Genomic DNA, 15446 nt, shown 5'->3' with positions numbered 1-15446 from the left:
GGCCACAGGACTGGCTCTGGCTCTGAGCCTGACACTACAGCCCCAGCTTTTTACAGTCACCACAGGCAGGTTCCCTTGATGTTCTGGCCTGGACCCTGCTGTCATGGAAGGGACTGTAGGCTACCCAAGAGATGTGAGGCATGCACAGGCCTGCCTGACACAATCATAGAATATCAGGGTTGGAAGGGACCTCAGGAGATCATCTAGTCCAACCCCCTGCTCAAAGCAGGACCAATCCCTAGACAGATTTTTACCCCAGTTCCTCAAATGGCCCTCTCAAGGACTGAACTCAGAATCCTGGGTTTAGCAGGCCAATGCTCAAACCACTGAGCTATCCCTCCATAGGCCTGGGTTTATTCTTCCTTCTGCTCTCCCCTTTCCTTGTGCCAGCAGAAACTGCCCTGGTGGGTGCTTGCAGCTAGGGAACCTGCTGCACAAGCCCCAAGCATCCCAGAAGCCACCCCCACTAACTCATTTGGCCTACTTCCTAGATTCCAAGGCCAGAAGGGACCACTGTGATCATCTAGTCTGACTTCCTGCATAGCACAGACCAGCAAACTTGATAGACTCAAGAAGCTCAATATATTTAGTTTAACAATGAGCATAAGGAGTGACTTGATTACAATTGCTAAATACATAGTTATTTACGACTGGGCTCTTTGATCTAGCAAAGGAAAGGATAACACAATCCAGTGTCTGCAAGTTTAAGCTAGACAAATTCAGGGTGGAAATAGGTGTACGTTTTTAACAGCATAATTAACCAGTGCAACAATTTGCTGCAGGGGTGTGGTGGCTTCTCCATCACTGACAATGTTTACATCAAGAAGGGATGTTTTTCTAACAGCTCTTCTCTAGGAATTCTTTGGGGCCGTTCTCTGGCCTGTGTTACAGGGATGGGCAGACTAGATGATCACAATGATCCATGGATCTTGGAATCCATGAATCTAAACTTACCCAAAATTGTGGTCTTGGTGATTTACAGCTTGGATGGCACAGCTGAAAGGCGCTAGAAACTCCCAAATCTGCACTGCACAAGACATGCTGCCTCCCCTTCCTTATCTGGGGGTTCATTCTGCACAGCAACATTACCTCTCACCCTGCTGAGGCTGCCAGCAAGGGGGCCTGTGCCAACTGGGACTGATTTTGCACCAGGCCTGTGAGCTCCAATAGCTTTTTGCTGTGGCCAGCTGTTCCCTGAACACTGAACTGAGACTTACCTAACAGCAGCCTATGAGCAGCCATCTACAGGGAATGCCTGATCACAGCAGGAGTGAAGCCATGGGAGTTCCTTCATAGCGCATCAAGTTAACGCCTAAGCTTTTCTCCAGTCCAGTAAATAGACTGTCTGCTCTTCTGTCTCTCACAGTAAGGCAAGTTTTCTGACTTGTCACTCTTGTAGCTCTACTCTGAACTTGTTCCAATTTGTCAACATCCCTTTAGAAATGTGGACATAGTATCCAGTCCTGCTCTCACCAATGCCAAATTCCACTCCCTGCTCCTACTCTACATTCCTCTGCTTATCCAGCCAAGAATCATGTGACCCCCTCTTAGCCACAGCATAGGCCTGGGAGCTCATGGTCAGTTGGGCCCAGGATCCCAAGGTCTTTCCAGAATCACTGCATTCCAGGATACCATTTCCCATCCTGTTTCTAGATTTAGGGACTTGCATTTGGCTGTATGAAATCATATGTTGTTCAAATGAGCCCAGCTGACCATGTGATCCACCTTGTTCTGTAGAACTGATCTGGCTCCATCGCTATTTACCTCTCCATTAATGTGTCTTCTGCAAAATTTATCTGCAGTGATTTCGTATTTTCTTTCAGATCATAGATACAAGTATTGACTAGCATTGGGCTGAGACCCAAACCCTGTGGGACCCCACTAATTGCTGATTCCCCATTAACAATCACTGGATTGTGAGATTTCTCAGTAGCCACTTTTTGAATCTATTAAGTATGGGCCATATTGATTTTGAATGCTGCTGACTGTTGTGTGGTACTAAGACATATGCCATAGGCCATCCAATTACCTTAGCGACCAGACTAACTTGTCAAACAATGATATCAAGTTCATTTGACAAGATCTATTTTCTATGGCACTGTATGGCTCCAGTATTTCTATCTTTCATCTCTTTACTGATGGAGTCCCATATCAACAATTATTTTACCCAGGATCAATCTCAGGCTAATAGGCTTCTAATTAGACAGATCATTTGGTTCACCCTTTTTAAGGTATGGAAAACTTGCCTCACAGTGAGACTCCGGGAGTTCACTCTATTTAACTTAGCCAAGAGAAAGTGAAGAGGGCCCAGATCCACAAAGGTATTTGATTTCAATGGAAGTTTGGAGCCTAAATACCCTTCTGTATTTGGGCCCTCTTCACTAGGAACAGGGGGCAGTCACCTGGGCTTCTCAGCTACCCGCAGGGGGCAGCCACCCAGGCTTCTTGGCTCCCTGAGCAAGGAGCTGGGGCAGGAGGCAGCAGCCCGTCTGGGAGCTTGGGGGCAGCCGGGTTCCCAGCAGGGAGCATGGGCAGCAGCTTGGCTCGGAGAGGGGAGCTGGGATGGGGGGGGGTAGCTGGAGCCCACCACTGGCCTGGGCTTTCTTGTCAATTTCACGGCTCCAGCATAGAGCCATGAAATTGGCAATGACAGCCAACAGCCGATGTAAAGCAGTGTGTACAATGTGTCGCCCTAACTACACCAACATAAGCCATGCGCCTCTCGAGGTGGTGCCATTATGTCGGTGTAGTAGGGCACTTACATTGGTGGGAGCAAGGCTGTGGTGTGTACGCTGCCATAATTAGGTTGACATAAAGTTGCCTTATGTCAACCTACCTGTAGTGTAGACCAGGCCTAAGGCTAAGCATCTGGATGTCGGTCTCCCGTCTAAGGCCCGGTGTTATCCATGACCCACGGGAAGACAGGTGCTTCTCCACCTAACTCTCCTGTGGGGCCTGATCAGGGAGGCGTGCTCAGAGACCACCTAATGGATTGGGCCCCATTCAAAAGCTGTCAGCAGGAGGTGGTGCTGATCACTGTTAGTCCAGTGATCAGAGCACTCATCTGGGATGTGGGAAACCCAAGGTCAATTGCCTCCCTCCCTCCACCGAAGGGGGAGAAAGGATTTGAACAGGGGGTTCCCACACCTCTTAGGTGACTTCTACAGCCACTGGTCTAAAAGTTCTAAGATGGCCACCTCCTCCTCCAGCGTGAGGCAGGCACTTGGCACATTCCCACGAGAAACGCCTGGCTCCAGCAGAGGGTTCCTGGCAGGAGCACTGGAAGCTCCCTAGAAGTGGGGAGCCATTGGTGGCTGGACCGTGGCCCCGCACCCATGGTCCACTCATGCTCTGCCCTGAGGCCCCGCTCCTGCTTGGCCTCTTCCCCCAAGGCTCCACCCCCACTCTGCCTTTTCCCTCCCCTACTCTGGCCCTCCCCCACTCTGCCTCTTTCTGCCATCATTCCACCTCTTCTCCCTGAGGCCCTCCTCTCCGCCCCATCCCTCCGGTGACTTACCCTGGCCCCCCTGTTCTGGCGCCCTTGGTTCCTAGATGAGAATTGCTGGCACGGCTACGTGCTTCCCTGCGGCCTGGACTCAGATGCCAAACTCCCAGAGGGGGCAGGGCTTAGCACACCCCTTTTCCTCAGATCGCCTGGGGGCTAGCATAGGTGGCCAGTCTGCTGGCTTGTGTGCATGGCATTCTAAGGGTATGTCTACACTATAGCTAGCCACTCACGGCTGGCCCCTGCCAGCTGCCTCGGGCAAAGGGGCTGGTTCATTGTGATGTAGGCATTTGGGCTTGGGCTGGGGCCCAGGCTCCAGGACCCTGTGAATTGGGGGTCCCAGAACATCTGCTCCGCAATTACACAACCCCTTAACCCAGCCCAGCAAGCCTGATGTAGCTGGTAGGGGCCAGCCTGGGGTGTCTAACTGCAGAGTAGACATACCATAAGGCACCTAGCTCTCCCCATTCTTTGCATAGGGAGCCTAGACACCTATCTATGGCTTTGTTGATCCCAGTGGATAAGAACCAATATGGGCCGTAGATTTCTGATGATAGAGGGCTCTTTAATATAGCAGGCAAAAGCAGTACAAGATTAAGTGTCTGGAAGCTGAAGTTAGACAAATGCAAAGGGCTTAAGGGTCATGGTGGAAACCAGCAGACCATGAGCACCCAGACCTGTGAAAGCAATGCTGTGGCTAAAAGGAATCACATGACTGTGGGATTTGTCCATGGGCATAATGAGCAGGAGTGGGAAGGTGTGTCTCAGTACAGTTCTGGGGAGACCTTACTGCATTCACCCTTCAAAAAGGATGTTGAAACATTGGAAAGGGATCAGCAAAGAGCTCCAAGGAAGATTCCAGGTCTGGAAAACCTGCATCACAGTTAGAGCTCTATCTATTTAGTTTACTGAAGAGAAGTTTAAGAGGTGACTTGATTGCTTTCTGTAAGTGCCAGCATAGGGAGATTTCTGACACTAGAGGGCTGGTCAACCCAGCACACAAAGACCCAAGAGCCAGTGGTTGGAAGGTGAAGCTGTAAAGGAGGCACACGTTTTAACAATGAGAACAATTAATCTTTGGAACAACTCACCTAGAGCTGTGGTGGAGTCTCCTCACTTGGTGTTTTTAAATCAAGTGTGGGTATCTTTCTAACATAGGGGTTCTCAAACTGGGGGTCGGGACCCCTCAGGGGGTCGCAAGGTTATTACATGGGGGGTCATGAGCTGTCAGCCTCCATCCTAAACCTCGCTCTGCCTCTAGCATTTATAATGGCGTTAAATATATTTAAAAAGTGTTTTTAATTTATGGGGGGGAGGGCGCACTTGGAGGCTTGCTATGTGAAAGGGGTCACCAGAAGAAACATTTGAGAACCACTGATCTAACAGAACTGCTCTAGCTCAGTGGCTCCCTAACTGGGATATGAGCTCCATGTGGCATTCATTCACTTCACAACAATCTTTAAGAATCAGTGCAGTTGAGGAACCGCTGCTAGCTCTTCCACAAGATAAAGTCTCACTGCAGGATTTACTGGGTGAAATTTGATGGTCCATGTTATATGCAGGAGGTCAGACAACATGCAGTCACTGCTGGCATACAGTTCATCCAACTGCGGGGGCCAGCTTGTACGGATGCAAGGGCAGTGGTGCAGATGTGAGCCCATCCCCCAGAGGGTAGTTGTGGAGACACACACCGCCAGCTTGATGATGCTGCCTCTGGCATCTGGGAGTGTGTGATACATGGGGGGGCATATGGCAGACAGGTATCAGCCCCACACACATCCGCCAAATTCATTATGAAGTGGTTTTGTTGCTTTCACATAAGAGACTACTAGGGTTATTATCTGTCAGTAGCCCCTGGAGCCCTGCAGAGTGACACGTGCTGCACAGACACATGGTTCACAGTTCATGGAGGATAGGTCCATCAATGGCTATTAGCCAGGATGGGCTGGAATGGTGTCCCTAGCCTGTGTTTGCCAGAATCAAGGAATGGGTGACAGGGGGTGGATCACTTGATGATTACCTGTTCTGGTCATTCCCTCTGGGGCACCTGGCATTGGCTACTGTCAGAAGACAGAATACTGGGCTAGATGGACCTTTGGCCTGACCCAGTATGGCCTTTCTTGTGTTCTTATAGTGAGTGGCAGGGCCTGCCCCAAAGAGCTTACAGTCTCAACAGACAAGACAAATGGGGATGGGGAAACAGGCATAGAGATTTGCTCAAAGTCATACAACAAGGCAATGGCAGAGCTGGAAATAGAACCCTCGTGTGCTATTGTGTCCTGTCCACCACACTATGCTGTCTCCCATCAGTGGGGTCCTGCTGTGCCCCCCAAGGTGATTGTGTTAAGAAGACAATGGGCTCCCTGAGATGACTAACCTGAAGTGTTTGAATCAGCCCCGTTGCTATGGGAGGAGGAAAGAGGCTTTCCTGCCCAGCTCGAAGGCCCAGGGACAGCAGGACAGAGCTTGGCTGACTCTGCCAGAGCCTGACAGCACCCTCACACACACTCACACCACAGGGGAGCCCAAGAGAGGTGACTCCCTGATGTGCCATGCCTAGCCCTGCTGGAGTGACGCCCTGTGCACAGGGAGGCAGGTGTAGGAGCTCAGGATGCTCACGCTGGAATTTGCCTCCTGAGCAGCTGAGGGCAGAGACATTGACTATGTCCCCCTGAGGGCTTGTTGTCATGGACTATGTAAAAGAAACTCACCCTTCCAGCTGAGCTCTTGTCACACCCCATAGTGCAGCCTCCTCCCCTCAGTCAGAGGGCCTTGAAGGCCAAGAGTCTGTCCCTGCTCCTTGCTCAGTGGCTGGGATGTTTGATGGTACCCGAAGCCAGGCTGAATATGGTCCCTGCCCCTGCCAGGCCTCACCCTGCACTCTTCAAGTCCCAGAACACAGAAGGCGTTTACCTATGAACAGGTTTAATCAGGTTTTTAGTGCACACTGATGGACACACTTGTCATTCCAGCTATGACAGCACAGCAGTGGCTGCTGCACGGCTCCGGGCAGCAGGAGGCGGGTGCATGGCTGGAGCAGGAGGCCACCACACATAGGGTGATGAGGCAGCTCACCTCCTGCCTCCAAGCCTTACTCCTGCCTCTTGGGGAAAAGCAAAATCTGGGCTTCAGTGCAGGCGTCAGGGAGGGGAAATCCCCAGGGCAGTATCACACAATTGGCCAGGTGACTTTCCTTTGAAGCACCAAACACCAGCTGTTGGCAGAGGTGAGCCAGCAGCCTAGACAGGCTGAGTCTGAGGTGGCAGGGCACAGGCCAGAGGGGCCAGCAGGTCTGACTTAACAGAGCAGGGTCTAGGGCAGGACAGGCCGGACCACTGATCAAATCTTGCGCACCTAGCTTCCCAGTGACCTGGCCATGGCCCCAGGCTGCCCAACTGTCTTAGAGGCCCTCCTGTCTCCCCCAGGGAAAGGGCAGTAAACAGCCTCAAATACTGTACTGAAGTGAACTAGGAGGAGCAATGACCCCAAATGACCCTGGCCAGCTGGGCAGGGACCCCACAGTCAGAGCCCTGGCACTACAGACAAGGTGAGAACTGATCTCTGTTACCCATTTCCAGGGACCCCAATGCACCTGGGGAAGGGTCAGTCACAGGTTTGTCCACTTGTAGAGCAGGGAAAGTAGGAGAGGAAGAGACAGGCTGGGAAGCCAACCCGGCCTGCAGGGGAGGAGGCAGAGTTTCCCTCTGCCCTGCTGTGTGCATGGGGGTGGGGGTGGGATCTCTAGTCTGAGGGTCAGGAAGGGTGGCACTAATCAGGGGTGGTGAGATGGTGTTTCTCCAAGGAAATTCCCACTCCAGCTCTGGGGGATTCCTGTGAAGCTTGAGTGTAAGCTCGCCTGCCGCTATCCCCATGAGCCACCTGGACGCAGTGAGCCCCTAACTTTGCCACTGCTCCCTGGGGGCAGCATGGTGCAAGCGGGGGCCCTCTTGGCCACTGAACAGAGGATGCAATAGCATGGGGGCTGCGGCTCACCTGCGAGAGCAATGGTCACACTTGCTTTGTGGGGCTGAGCTGCGTGATGCTGGCCAGATGCCGGATGGAAGCAGGAGCCTCCTGCCATTCAGGGGCCCTGAGAGGAGCCCCACTGGGCTTGGCAAGTGATCCTGGACACCCAAGTGCAGTGCGGGGCCATCCGCTGTTAGTGTGCTATGCCCGGCCCCATACAGGCTGCAATGGCAGCTCCTAATGTGATGTTTCTCCTTTGGGAGGACGCCCACTGGGAGCAACGAGCCGTACCAGGCCCCACTGAGCAATAGGACTGTGGGTGCCTGCCAAGTGGCACCCTGCCCTGCCCCAGTGCCTGCGGCTCGCACCTGTCCTGCTGCAGCTGCAAATGGACAGGGCCCTTGTGCTAGGTTTGGAGAAATTGCACCATGCCACAGGAGGTGCTGCCTAGGAGCCCCCCAGACCTTGGTTCCATGGCAATCGTTCTCAGGCTAACCTGCCCCTTGGGAAGGGCTGGCCTCTGCCAGGAGGACAAGGGCCCAAGGTCACACCAGGGTCACGCCAACAGGGCACTGCTCCCCCTCACAATTGGGCTATTGAGATCTCGGTGCCTGTGAGCGCTGAGCTCAGGTGGAGCCTTTGCAGAGGCGGCTTCAGCAGAGGGAACTCGTCCCACAAAGGAGCCAGTGTCTGGCTGCACAAGAGCTTCCTTTGTGCTCATGTTGTGTATTTTGGTCCCTCAGAACTCAGCCTCCCTCACTAAGGCCAGACAGAGCTGTGACCGAAATGGCCCAGGGACTGCAGGGGTGCCCCACTTGGCACATCCTGGGGTACCCCACTTGGCATGCCCAGGGGACTGTGGGGGTACCCCATTCAGTACGCCCTGGAGAGACTCACTTATCATGCCCAAGGGACTTCAGGGGGACCCCATTTGGCATGCCCTGGGGGGACCCACTTGTCATACCCAGGGGACCACAGGGGGACCCTAATCGGCATGGTCCCTCAGTGAAGCAGGCAGGAGAGGGCAGAGGGTGTACTGCACCGCTTTGCTGAGGGAGAAGGTGGCAATGGCTAGTCTGGGACCAGGCACGGGGTGTCTGAGGTTCACAGGAGTCACAATGCAGCAGAGAAGCCCGCAGCAGGGGCTCATAAGCTCACAGTCCAGGGCACAAGGCGCTGACTCTGCAGTCTCTCTGGGGTCTCCTCAGGCTCCAGGGTAGGTGGGCTGTGGTGGGAGATAGGGTGGGGGTGCTGTGGAGGAAAGAGATGGAGAGCGTCATTCAGCAGAGCCAAGTGCAGCGAGTGCCAGGATCAGAAGGCTCCCACATGCCCCAGCCCTGGGGGTTTTGGGATAACATGAGTGGGTGAGGCTGCAGCACACCCAGCCAATACACTCAGGGACCTGCTGCTATGGCCAGCTGAGGGCAAGCTCTGGCATTATGGGGCTTAAGGCCTGGGCTCTAGCCTAGCTCCCCTCAATATGCAAGGGCCATCAATTCTGGGTCTGTTGCAGGGAATGTCCATTGAACACACAGGCTGTCACTGTTCTACAAGCCACTGTTCTACAACCCAGTGCACTCTCCCTCCGGCACTGAGCGGAGGACCTGCCACCTGCTCTCTGAGGAGATCAGGGTCAGGGGACCATTCTCCTGCCCCAGACCCAGAATCCCACCCTCTCCGCAGCCACAGGGACATTTTGCAAGCTTCATGCTATCACCAAGGGCCTATCTATACCAGCCTAGAGTGTGCTCAGCTGGGGAGTGCCCACACCACCAGTTAACTAGCCAGGGAACATATGCCAGGGCCTTGCCTTCGCTAGGGATGGACCTGGTGCCATCAGGTACCCACAGACAAGCCCCCTGGGGCTGCTGCCTCCACACAAGGGTAAGTAGATGAGCTCTGAAGAGTGGGGCTCCAGCACAGTCCTGGGCAAGTGGAGCTCACAGGCTGAGGGTTGAATTCAGGCCCCAGGGAGCAGGAGTGGGGAAGAGTGTGCAAGTGACAGCACGCCAGAGAGCCCCTGGTGAGAGCACGGGCACATGGGGCAAGGCTTTCCAAAGCACGCAAGTACCACGGGGAATAACGCAGACCACCCCCCCACCCTCCCCACATGGGGAAAGACACAGGCCACTTCTCCCCACACTGGGAACTATGCAGACCGCCCCTCCCCTGCCCTTCCCACGTGGGGAACAATGCAGACTGTCCCTCTGCACATGGGGAACCACACAGACTCCCTCCCCTGCCCTCCCCAAATGGGAAACAATGGAGACTCCCATCCTCTCTGTTGTGATAACTGCACCTATACATTTACCCTAATTGTAAGCTCAGCTGTAAAACATGAGTGAAGGCTCATAAACTGTCCCAAGAACTGATAACAATAAATGCTGATGGGAAAAGATGCAGAGGCGAAACCGAAGAGGGATTTTCGGGGGAAGCTGCCTTCTGAAACACTGGCGGACTGAAAAACAGGAGATGGGGAAGAAGCAAGCTTCACTGTCACAGCTGCCACCCCGGACCCCAGATCTTCTTCTGCCTAACCCTGAGAGATGTCCTGACCAGACCAGGCCAGAGGGTGGGGGGGCCCTGATGACACCAGTACTGGCTCAGGCTCAAGGGGCTCAGGCTGAGGGATTTGTAACTGCAGTACAGACATTCGGGCTCAGGCTGGAACCCAGGCTCTAGGACCCTGCAAGGTGGGAGGGTCCCAGGGCTCAGGCTGCAGCCTAAGCCTGAATGTCTATGCCAGAATGGCTGATCAGAGCGTGCGCTGGGCCTGGGTTTTCCAGCACTGTCGTAGCAAGTGAGAGGCAACCCCAGAGACAGAAGCTGCATTTCCTCTTCTAGCTGTTCTGTTCTTTTCCCACTTCTCTGTGTTTTTCTTGGTTCGTCTGCTATGATGCGGGATCAGACTTTAACAGCAGAAGCAATGACAGCTCCAGCCCAGTAACTTCTCTTTAACCCAAACAGATGGTTATTACCCACTCTGATACCATCTAAAAGACTGTCAGAGTCAGACAAGGGCTTTTTCCTTTCAAGACTCTCCAGCTAAAGGGACAGGAAATGAGAGAGGCTGTTACAACACAAGCCTTTCACTGGTTTTCCTTCTGTTCTGTCTCTTTACTGAAGTGTTAATGTGTAATGGTGGGTTTGGTGTGGGACTGAGCAGGCTGAGGTCTCTATGTACCAAACCCTGGACCTTGGTAAACACTGGTTAAAGTTGGATGGTGACAGGGTCATGTTAATGCCTATGACACTTTGGGACCCTTTCTTCCATCTCAATGAATACAAACAACCCCTCCCCTCCCGACCCAGAGAACAATGAACCCCCACTCCCTATGGAACCTGCTGGGTGCTGAGCCCTTCTGAGAATATGGCTGTGAGTACTGGATCTCAGGGCAGAGGATACAGACTGTCCCCTAAGCGATTGGTGTTGGAGGAGACCCCAGGGCTCCTAGTTTTGGAGGGACACAATTCTGTAAAGAAGAGAGCTTCAAGCAGTATTGTGGTTCCTGCTGCTCTTACCTGTTGGGTTGTACAGCGGGGGCCCTGCTGGGTACATCGGATACTGTGCAGCTGGGGCAGTGGGCGGATACATGGCCATGGGGGCAAAGCCTGGCTGGGGGGGTGCAGGTCCTGCTTTGGGATCCACAGGGTAGGTGAATGACGGCTGAGCTGGGTAGCTGGACAATGGGATCTCCTGGCCTGTGTGACAAAGACAAGGTTTGCGTTTCAAGCCCCAGAGTGTGCACCGCCATTCTCCTGCCGCAGAGCAGGGGCACTCTGCAGCAAATACCCCCTCCCCATCCCCTTTTGAGATGCCTTCAGCAGGCTTTCTCCAAGCCAGCCCCCAAAGTACCTCAGAGCCTCCGAAATGCTCCAGGCCCTCTGACAAACTTCCAGCAGACCCCCACCCCAAGACTCCACCACAGAGACATCCCACCAGGCCACCCCAGATACCCCCATTGCAAGAGAATCTGCATCAAACAGCTCCCTGAGACACTCAAGCTCCTGCAGACCATTCCATTTTGGGGCAAAAATCTGTCTGGGGATTGGTCCTGCTTTGAGCAGGGGGTTGGACTAGATGACCTCCTGAGGTCCCTTCCAACCCCGATAGTCTATGATTCTATGCTTCCACGCCTGCAGCTCCATAGCGCACTAAAACGGCATAGTACACTGGGGCTAGAATGCCCAGGGTGGGAAATTGCCACCATCCCCAGGCCCAAGAGCCCTAGCTTCCTGCCTGGACTGGACCCTCCCTTGCAAGCATCACAGACTCAAGCTTCACCACCGGATCGGCCAGCAAAATGTTTAAGGGAGCTGCAAAGGCCAGGGGTCCAATGGAGGAGGTGACTGCTCCAAACCTCCCATGGGGCTTTCAAACCTCCCATGGTGCTCTACCCTGAGCAGTGGGGCCCTCTCCCTGTGACATCCCAAGCTCTGCTGGGCTGGACACCCACATCCTGAGTGAACCTCTCTGCTGAGAGCCCCAGGAACCTGCTTCAGATGCTACAGGGACCATGTACACCCCCTAAAACTCACTATCTGCAAAGAGTAGAGATAGTTCCTCCTTCCAGCCCAACATTTTACAGTGACCACAGTGCAGGGAGTAGGGCTGGGCTGGCAGCCTCAGAGACAGAGTCACAGAACAAATACAGAAGGAGCACAGTATGCGCCCCCACCCCCTGCAAATGTCCCTCCATCGAGTCGTGGGGGTAGGAGAGGGTCACTCAGTCTCTGGGGCCCATTCATGGGGGAATTCTGTGCTACTGCGCATGCACAGAATTTATGTCCCCTGCAGATTTCTTTGCTTCCCCACAGAAAAATGACTTTCTGATGGGGAAGCAGAGGGAAGCCACAAAAGTGGTCATGCAACCTTCCCCAGGAGTATGTTTCGGGTGCCCAGGGCAGCCAGCAGAGAAGTAAGTCACAGTAGGCCAGGAGGCAGGACTGGGGAAGACCCGGCTGGTGGCTCCTACCCTGTGCTGGGTTCAGCTGCTAGTCCCAGCTGGGATGGGGAGGATGGGACTTCCTGTTTCCCTGCATAAACCCACCCCCAGATATCTCCCTTGGCTGCAGGAAACTATAAACTCCTCCCCCCCCCCGCCCCGCCTGCTTCCTGCACTCATCGCTCCTGAGCTGCACAGGGAGGGATCCCTGTACAGGGAGCTGCACCCACATCTGCCCCTGTGCATCCAGCCCCCCTCATGCCCAGAATCTCCTGCCAAGCTTCACCCCGCACACTCAGAACCCCCCCGATGAGCCCCACTCCCCCTGCACCTGAACCACCCCAATGAGCCACCCTTACCCAGATCCCCACCCCACCAAGCCCCAACCAGCTGCACCTGGATCTCCACCCCAATGAGACCCTCTTCCCCCACATCTGGACTCCTCACTGAGCACCCCACACCCAGACCCCCCTGCCGAGCTCTATCCCCCCCATATCCATACCTGCCCTGCTGAGCTCCAACCACCTTCACCCCCATGCAAAGTCTCATTACCATTGCATCCAGAACCACCACCCCCAAACATGCCCCTGTGCATCCAGATCCCCTCTGCAGCTGGATCCCCCACTGAGCTGCCTGCACCCAGATTGCCCAACACAGAATTCTTTCACCCCACACCTAGATCCCCCCACACTAAGCCCCTCCACACTTGGATTATGCCTTGCTGAGCCTGCCTGCCCACACGGAGGGGCAGGGCCCTGGGGTGTTTCTGGGGCAGGCCCGGTCCTTGCACTGTGTCAGGGTTGGGTGCAGCCTCACTGCTGAGTTCATGTCCCAGGAGAGGGGGAGCTTCACAGTGATCTCCCACCTCTGTGCAGCCAGTGGCCTGTGCTCCCCAACACCATGCTGGAGCCTCTACATTTATTTGACAAATAAAATTAGAAGAATTTTAAAATATTGTGTGCAGAATTTTTATTTTTTGGCACCGAATCCCCTCAGGAGTAGGTACTGAAGGGCAGGGAAGGCTGAGTCTCCCCAAACAGCCTTGCGTGGCCCTGCCCATGCTCTGCCCCCAGGTCCCTTCCCGCTTCCCGGTGCTGTGCTGCGGGAGGCTCTACCACCCGTGGCTGGGGCCCCTAGACTGGTGCTGGGGCTAATGGGGGCCAGCCTGTGTTCCGGGACTGGAGGGGGGGCACCCTGGTGCTGCGGGGAAGTGGGGCACACTGCCCGCCCTCCTGCCCAGTGCTCTGGGGCTGGGGGAGGAGGACCCTGTCACCCACCTGGTACGCTGGGGGGCGGGGGGAATGTGCTGCTCATCCAACCACCCAGCACCCTGGGGCTGTGGGTGGCCTGGGACTGTGGGAGGTAGCTGGCAACCACGCAGGGGGTAGGGGGGCTCTGGCCTCTAGCAGGAGAAGCAGAGCCTTGGGCAGAAGGGGTGGGGTGGGCTGGACTGGACCAGGAGCTAGCCTCCCCGAGCCTGGGGTTCACCTGCCACCCATGGGCCCATTCATCCCTTGGTCTCTGCTGAGATGTAATTCGCAAAATCATATGTGGCATATGGCTGAGAACTTCAAAACTGGATGGTAACAGACTGCAAATCTGGTGATATTCTCAACAAAGAAACGGCCTCAACCAGGCCTGGAGCTCTTTCCACTGCTTCACATGAACTCAACAGACACTCTAGATGTCAGAGTGACAATCCTGGAATCTTATTATATAGATGAGTGGAGAATGGGACCGGGATTGTGATGCAGGCGAGCCTGGTACCAGCTCATGCCAGGCCCCTAGCACTGACAAATGCATAGCTAGAAACCAGTCTGGCTCCCCTGTCTATTAGCATTTGTAAAGTAAGAATTAGGTTTATGAAAATGCATTTGGTGTTTAGACTTTATGGAATGCTTGTAAATTGCTGCCGGCATTAATCTCACTTATAATACCTGTGTCCCATGTTTAAGGTTAATATTCTGTCACAGGTATTTTTAGTAGAAGTCAGAGGTACAGGCAATAAACAACAATTCACGGAAGCCTGCAACCTGTCCCTGACTTTTACTAAAAATACCCTGGGGTGGGGGTGGGGGAGACAAACAGAGCACGGTTGGGGCATGCTTCTGCTCCAGCCATGCTGCTGCTCCTGCAGCAGAGGCTGACTGCTGCTGCTCCATCCCCAGGAGGGCTGACCCAACCCTAGCTGCTGCTCTGCTGGTCAGCTGTTTGGCAGCCTTACGGTTGACTGCTGGTTAGCTATCCTTGCAGCACCCCCGGCTGTTATGCTCGGGCGGCCCCGCAGCTAGACACTGGCCAGTGGTTCCAGAGGCTGCTGCTCCAGCCTGATCACTGCTCCAGCAGTCCAGCCGGCGGCTGCTCCATGTCTGTGGGGCTGGCTGCCTGTCAGCTGTTCCAGCAGCTGCTGTTCCAGCAGTCCTGGGGCTGGCCATCAGTCAGCTATTGGCCAGCCCCCCCAATCATTGTTCTGGTGGCCCCAGGGTAGGCTATGGTGGTCGTTGCTCTGGCAGCCCCAGGGTTGACTGCCAGTCTGCTGCTCTGGCACCGTGCCACCAAACACCCCACCTTGCGCCCCACCCCCCTGTTCCAGCGGCCCTGGGGCTGGCCACTGACCAGCTGTTCCATGGGCCTCAGCTCCAGCCCTGAACCAGAAGAAGTCCTGGAGGTCCCAGAAAGTCCCCCCGTGACTAAATCGTATTCTTATCCATGTTACAAGGTAGTATTTAAGTGTCTGCGCTGAACCTGTAAAAGCACCAGAAGCATTACCAAGTGTGAAATACTAGTTTACCACAGGAGGTGTTATCTCCTGCCCATCAAAAGCACATAGGAACATAAGAATGACCACACTGGGTCAGACCAAAGGTCCATCTAGCCCAGTATCCTGTCTTCCGACTGGCCAATGCCAGGTGCCCAGAGGGAATGAACAGAACAGGTAATCATCAAGTGATCCATTCCCTGCGTCTGGCAAACAGAGGCTAGGGACACCATATCCCTGCCCATCCTGGCTAATAGCCATTGAGGGACCT

The 15446-nt window shown here is 54.5% G+C and overlaps 1 protein-coding gene across 1 annotated transcript in view; it reads right to left on the bottom strand.

The window, feature by feature from the left end:
* Positions 1-5507: 5507 nt before the first annotated feature.
* The window catches only part of SHISA4 (shisa family member 4), a 48071-nt gene continuing 38132 nt past the window's right edge, over positions 5508-15446 (bottom strand). Inside the window, exons 6-7 of the mRNA XM_039536009.1 lie at positions 10994-11173; positions 5508-8722 (exon numbers count right to left, since the gene is read on the bottom strand). Coding sequence (XP_039391943.1) covers positions 8676-8722; positions 10994-11173 — 227 coding nt within the window. The 3' untranslated portion in view covers positions 5508-8675. The remainder of the gene's footprint in view (positions 8723-10993; positions 11174-15446) is intronic.

This window comes from Mauremys reevesii, linkage group 4 (genome assembly GCF_016161935.1).
Source record: "Mauremys reevesii isolate NIE-2019 linkage group 4, ASM1616193v1, whole genome shotgun sequence".
Lineage (NCBI taxonomy): Eukaryota > Metazoa > Chordata > Testudines > Geoemydidae > Mauremys > Mauremys reevesii.
Note: the sequence above shows the minus strand (reverse complement) of the source record. Positions and strands in the feature narration are given on the sequence as shown.